The sequence below is a fragment of the Phalaenopsis equestris genome, unplaced genomic scaffold (assembly GCF_001263595.1).
Source record: "Phalaenopsis equestris unplaced genomic scaffold, ASM126359v1 Scaffold000842, whole genome shotgun sequence".
Taxonomy (NCBI): Eukaryota; Viridiplantae; Streptophyta; class Magnoliopsida; order Asparagales; family Orchidaceae; genus Phalaenopsis; species Phalaenopsis equestris.
Window position 1 is genome coordinate 19139 of NW_018165282.1, and position 7234 is coordinate 26372.

The 7234-nt window shown below is 32.9% G+C and overlaps 1 protein-coding gene across 1 annotated transcript; it reads right to left on the bottom strand.

The window, feature by feature from the left end:
• Positions 1-900: 900 nt before the first annotated feature.
• On the bottom strand, positions 901-1853 carry LOC110031807 (putative glycine-rich cell wall structural protein 1). Its single transcript, XM_020735212.1, has one exon. The coding sequence runs from the start codon at positions 1846-1848 to the stop codon at positions 1198-1200; it is 651 nt and encodes a 216-aa protein (XP_020590871.1). The 5' UTR covers positions 1849-1853; the 3' UTR covers positions 901-1197.
• Positions 1854-7234: the final 5381 nt, after the last annotated feature.

Genomic DNA, 7234 nt, shown 5'->3' on the forward strand with positions numbered 1-7234 from the left:
ATATATGTACTGGTAATTTTTATCTCACATTTTACTCATTTAGTAAGGATTAAGAAAAAAACTTTTTCACTTATTAACTATATTGAATTAATTTGTATAATTGTTTCCACAATTTATTCGAATAATATCTCATTCAGGCTATGCTTTCCCTCCCAGACTTACATATATAACTTTGTCGTCTTTAATACGCATTTTATGAAATGACCCCAAGACCTGCCGATAGATTTTCTTATGAAATTGATAAATAATCAGCTATATTCAAACTCTTGCTATTTATTACTATCATTATCATCATCAACATCATTGTCATGAAGTGATAAATGAAAATCAAAAGATGCCTCATTCTGTCATGTGAAAAACCATCTCTTACATCCTTTTTCATTTAATTGTCAAATATCCAACGTCATATCTCTTAGATCCTTTTTTTTAATTGTCAAATATCCAAATTCCTAATAATTTGATGTCATGCATAAATACATGAGATTTAGAGCTCACACATATACGTATTTACCTGATGCAACTCTTACTATAAGATATATGCATTTCATTTGGAACTCTATAATTAGTATTTGTTTAAAATTTGCTTCATCTTGTCCTCAATTATTAAATAATAGTTCTTTCCTATAGAAATCCTTTGCCAAAATTCCTTAATTTATAACTTGAAGTACGTTGTCCTACATCTTCCAAATACAAAGCTAAGATATTATTACAACAATCTATTAGTGTTACTCGAATATCATCACAAATCCTTGTGTTTATTTCTTATTTTATTTATTCTTAGGATACATTTATACATGTTAGAATATGCTTTTTAACATGTTGCCTCGAACTCCATAGAAGCAATTGAATTACACGATATTAATTTAATGATATGAAGAGAAGCAAGAAAAAGAAGTGCTTAATATTATCTCATATAAAAGTGACATCGTTCTCCATTGCATGATAATACCCAGCATAGCTATAATTTCTATTACAACCCATATTATAATTTCACATTATTACAAACTTTTTAATCTAACTGGAAAACCCGGGATACGATAATGACCATCAACGGGTCTTATTCTTCAGTAACCATAGCTATAATGTTAAGTAGAACAAAAGCAGGACTTAGGCCACTTTCACAAACCTCAACTGTTGACTCGGTCACCACGACCACCGAGATAATGGCTGCAGCCACCTCCTGCTTTTGGACACTCTTTAACGGCGGCCATCCCCTCCGCCACCATCGCCGCCATCATCGCCACCGCCATTACCTTCGTCGCCACCACCGTCGCCGCCCCCGATTGGTTCATCACCAGTTCCTTCTCCACCATCATTATTACCATTGCCATCGTCATTGCCGCCCCCGATGGGTGGATCACCGTCTCCTTCTCCATCATTATCATTACCATTGCCGTCGTCATCGCCGCCCCCGATGGGTGGATCACCGTATCCTTCACCATTATCATTACCATTACCGTCGTCATCGCCGCTTCCGATGGGTTGATCACCGCCCCAAGGTTGAGCACCGCGACCAATGGGTTTGTTGTCATTGACTTCTCCACCATTATCTTTACCATCGCTGTTGTCCCCTGGAATTCCACCGTTGCCATCCCCTCCACCAACCACTCCGCTGCTGCCATCGCCTCCATCAAATCCTCCACCGCCAACACCGATGCCACTATTGTGGCGACTTCTGTTGCCTGAACCATGCCCTACCTCTAGCCTAGTATTGTCTGGTGGTGGGGAGTAACTAAGAGTCGATTTTGACCCCCCAATATCCATCAAAGACCTCGCAAAAGAAAGGCAAACACTAATGCTAAGCAGAAGCAGAATTGCAAGGTTCTTAAGCCTGCTGCTAGTAGCCATTCTGATTTATGGGAATGTAGATGGGGAGCTGTGGTGCAGATGGGAGTGGTATTTATAGCTAACAGATAGCACTATGGCATGCGTTTTTCAAATCGAGTGGGGCTCACTATGGCGTGTTATATTAGATTTTCTAGAAGAGTAAAAAAGACATCATAAAATGATTAGTTGTCCAAAATATTAATTTTTGGCTAAATTAATAGTTTTGGAAGCCTGAAATCTTTGTGCCCATATCCATGAGCTCATTCAAGATTTATGGTTTAAAGATCATCATAAATTTATCAGGACTTTTAACCATTGTGATCTCATTCTGTCATTAAGGCCACTAAATTCTTTATTCATCTTACGTCCTCTTTCATTCATACACTAAGCCACCCCAAAGCCCACTAGATTTTGGTGGTAAGTCGCTTTCCATTCCCTGATAGTTTTGAGATGATTATTGAAAATCTCTTTTAAAATATTTTAGTATACTAAAATAATTGCATTTTTTATTTTGAAATAAATTATTAATAACATATATTACAAACTTCCAAAGGAGTTATCTTTCACATTTGTAAAAAGCATGCAATATTTTTTTTTAAACAATCTTTTTAATTATATGTTGCTTGTTTTAGAGCGATTAAACTTGCATAATAAAATACAACAGTAATATGGTATATTCAGGGAAAATTTACTTTTAATGTTTCATAACATGTTAAGATCTATATTGTTACGGATGTTATTCCTAATATTTTTGTAAATTACATATTGAAGCTCATCACTATGAAGACAACTTAAGAAAAAGATTTGAATCGTTGTTTTAACTTTTTTTTTTAACCATGTAGGCTCCAACACATGTTGTTGGTCACTTGATGCACACTTTAGCACGCCCCATCATTCGAACAGCTCCTCCTCTTACTTGGGTATAATAGATGGTTCAAAGGGGAAAACTTTTGTGAAGAATAGGATGTCACACATTCTTTAATACAAAAGATTATGGGTAGAAAGGAGCAAGAAAATGTCTTTAGGAAAGTCCAACTTATTTTTACCATGAGAACTTAATTTTTAGATTATAAAACTATTTCAGCTTATGACTCCATCCATGAGAAGTAACAAGAAAATCCTAAATATTCAATTGCGTTGTGATATAATATGTTGGATTATGCTTAAATCGCACTTTATTTTAAGTTTATTCAACCTTCGATTGAAACTTACTTGAAATTGTTGAAACACCACATAAATATTGCACAATGTGTACTCAAATTTGGTTCAAACCATATAAAAACTATTATGAAACTTTTCTCAAATATTGCTTGAACATAGATTGAGCCTTTCTTAAATCTTAATTGAACCATGCTGGAACATGGCTAAAATTTAGTTTGAGCCTCCTCCAACCACGCTAACCCCTTGGCTTAAATCATGCTTTATCTTCCATAAAATTTTTGACTCAAAACAATGTTACATTCAAACATATTTCCTCAAGAATTTTTTTTTTCAATTATGTATATACGATAAGTTATTAATAAAGTACAAATATTTTGGCATTAGGATTAGTATATATTTGATGATCTTAGGACTAGGAGCACACCAAGTTGCATGTTCTGTAGATGGTCCTAGTGGTTTGTATAGCTCTATTTATGATGAATGACACTATGTAAACCGACCTCCATAAATTAACAAGAAATATGGAAAATATTGTGTGGAATATGTACACTTTCAAAAGTGATAAATTAGATTAGGTCATTATAAGGTGATTAGTGGGAATGGTGATAATAATAGTTGGCAAAGACTTATCTTGTATTATGAAGAAATAAGATATTCTCAAAACCTAAACTAATTAGGTAAAAGCTACCAATATCACTATGAGTTTGAATCTAGCCTAACAAGACAAAGTGGGACACTTTGCCTCTGTTGAGAAGTGAAATACAACCATCTTCTCATGGACTTGATTCTACTTGGATAGGAATTTTCATGCTTGAAGCCACTCAGAAATTGATCTACGTTGTGTCAAAGTAAGAGAACATTTTCCTTTACGCTTCCAAATCTTTCCAATAACCGTTTCATGAATCTCCAGCTCTCGTCTTTTGCAAATCTTCTTCAACCCTAGTCTGACATTCAAGTTATTTTCAGTTTTTCACTTAACATCCATCACAATGTTAAATATATTGTCAAAGAAATTTTTCTCTTTGTGCATCACATTGAGATTATGTCTGATCATGTTATCCTTCCTGTCAAGTAGATCCCAAAAAATGGATTTCTTTCACCAGTTATGAATAATACCAAAGATTGATGGACAATGCAAAGATATCTCGGGACAAACAATTATCTTTGAAAGGTTACTGGCAATCTGAAATAAATCTTCTCTAGATACTACTGGAGGTGACGTTCATTTCTCATATTTATTTCTTCTGAATGCACTTTTATTTTATCTAAAGGGATGTTCAACATCTAATCTAAATCATATGGTGATAATCAAATCATGAATTCTTCTTGCATGCTGAAACATGAATGCTTTAGATGAATCCATGCAATATAGACATGCTAACTTTCCCACAATGTTCCTCCTAGATAACATTTCATACGCTACAAAATCACTTATTGTCCATGTTAATGTTATTTTCATTAAAAAATTTTGTTTGATGGTAACATCATAAGTCATGACGTCTCTTTCTTAAAGAATCTATAGCTCAACTGTTAGTGGTTGCAAACTGTTAGTGGTTGCAGGTATACATCAATCCAAACTTTATGACTACTGGGACTTGTATAATCAAGGTTTGGAGTAAGAAGGGTGTTTGTCATGCACATCTCAGGGGAGGGGAAATTGTATAGCATAACGATCACTGGCCAACAAGAGTAGTGTCACGACATGAATGTACGGTGAGAAGTCATTCAAGCATAAGCCAAGTTTGACGTTACATGCTTCTGCAATAAACTGAAAAGGTATACGATCAAAACTTTTCCAAGCTTCTCCATCTACAAAATGACACATTTAATTGATATTCTCTGGCCAACTATGATTACACGTCATATGAGGAGCAGTACAAGATGAAGCACATAGTTTTTGAAGACGTGGAATAAGCGGTAGATAAAAGAGATGTCTGTAAGAAACTTCTTCATGACTCTTATTTTCTTATTATGAAGCTTAAATATTGGAAAATTATAGATTCTCCACTGAGTCTCTGTTGCACTGTACTCATAAAATAACATGCATCCATTCACTCAATAATCAATCTACTTTATTTTTTCAACCCTAACTTGGAGACCAATTTATTTGTCCTGTATAAGTCTTCTAGAACTAAATTTTCTTTTAGATTAGTCTATTTTGGTAATGTTGATACACTTTCAGGGCATATTAAACTCTGTTTTAATTATTAGCATTTTAAGAGCTACAGATAATTCAGAATGAGAAGTGCATATCTCCCGCGGTGACCTTTGAGCAACATTCAACAAGTCATAAAAAGTTTGAGCCTCATGATTTGGTGTCTCCTCATGCACTTGACTTGGTTAATGAAGCGTTGTCCCATCGAAGATCATCTCTTTAAATTTATTTGAGTAAAATGTAGGTGGAGGATCGTAACTCATAGAATGAACATAGTTGAATGTTGCGGGGTCAACCTCCCCATGCGAATTCCAAATGCAGTAATTAGGTTGAAACCCCCAATGACATAAATCATATATGATCAATTCTTGTGTTTAGTGTGTGCACATCAAAACTTAACTTCAGATAGGTAAAATGGAAGTTACAATGCTACAGCCACAAAAATTTCGACACCATTCAAGAAATCTTTGGTGATCCTTTCTCTATCTGAATAAAGGTTATTATAAATTCATAATCTTGACGTACAATTAATTATATATTTACCTACAAACCTTACAACAATAAACACATTGTAAAGTACATTCAAATGCGTACATAAATTTTTTTTAGTAGTTGACATAATTGCAAAGTTATAATAATGGGTGATCAAATTGTTACAAGGATAAACGTTTTAGATAGCTCGAACAACATTAATCACTCGAATATTGATTATTTTAATTTTGGCTTGCATAATTAACGTATCAAAATAAATGAGGCGAGCTACGGGTCAAAATTTTGGATCAATTTTTTTTCTATTTAACCCAAATCTGTTGTTAGGGCCGTCGAAGAAAGATAAGTAGTCTATTTTTTTTTCGAATTTTTATATATAATCTTGTTTATCACCATAGCTAAACCAAACCTTGCACGTAATTATTTCTTTCGCATTTTCTTTCGAAGTGGGAAGCCAATCATAAATCTAAGCATTCTCATCTCCGCAAACCCCATATGCTATTAATTGCACACCTCAAATTATATTCTTAGAAGGAAATATTTTATATGATGTAAGAGTATTCAATGCATTCTAAAATGCAAGTCTAATTTCTATTGCCAAAATGAAAATTCAGTTCGAAATTTAATTTCCATTCCTAAAATGGAAATTTACTTCGAAATCTAATTTACATTGCCAAAATGGGAATTGTGGTAATGGAAATTAGATTTCGAAGCAAATTTTTATTTTGGGAATAAAAATTAGATTTCTAAGTGAATTTTCATTTTGGCAATAAAAAGTAAATTTTAAAATGAAGAAAACTGTGAAAACTCTTACATCATCTGAAATATTTCCTTTTAAGAAAATATTTTGAAGTGCACAATCAATCGCATAAGGGGCTCCAACGACAAGAATACCTAGTCTATGAATTACTTTACAATTGGAAATAAAATACGAAACAAATATATTCGTGAAGAGTTGGAGTAGCTTCAGTTGCAGAAAATATTAGAAAGTGACGACTCAATGGATTTAACTAATAGATTTATCTTAAATCAAAATAAACACCATAAAAAACTAAATATTAATTTAAACTATTCATTAATTCACAATTCATTTATACGTTTTGTTGATTTTCAAATCAATGTTAGTTTGATTAATGATCTTTGAGATACCTAACATCAATATGACGTTAAATGATATGGTTTTGATTCGACTGAAGATCGGCTAAAAAAAAAATATGATCCAACATTAATTTTTGAGTAATTGTCATTGTTTGAGTTGAATGCACAGACCTACACTACATATCACATGTATAACATAAACTTTAATTGTACTAAGTTTTGAACTTGTATAACATAAATTTTAAAAGTGTTAAACCCTAAATCACAGATCTGCCCTAAAAAAATAAAAAACAAATCATGGATCGGTCCTACAAAATTTTGATCCAACCCAGCATGGATAAGTTATTAGATTAAGCCTTAAATATAGATAAGAGATTCTAACCTTAATTTTTATGTAATTACATATTTAACACCTAAAGTTGTATTTTTTACATAAATGCAATCTTATGTGTACATAAAAACTTGTACTAAAATGTAAAGTTTAAAAGTGATATATATATATAT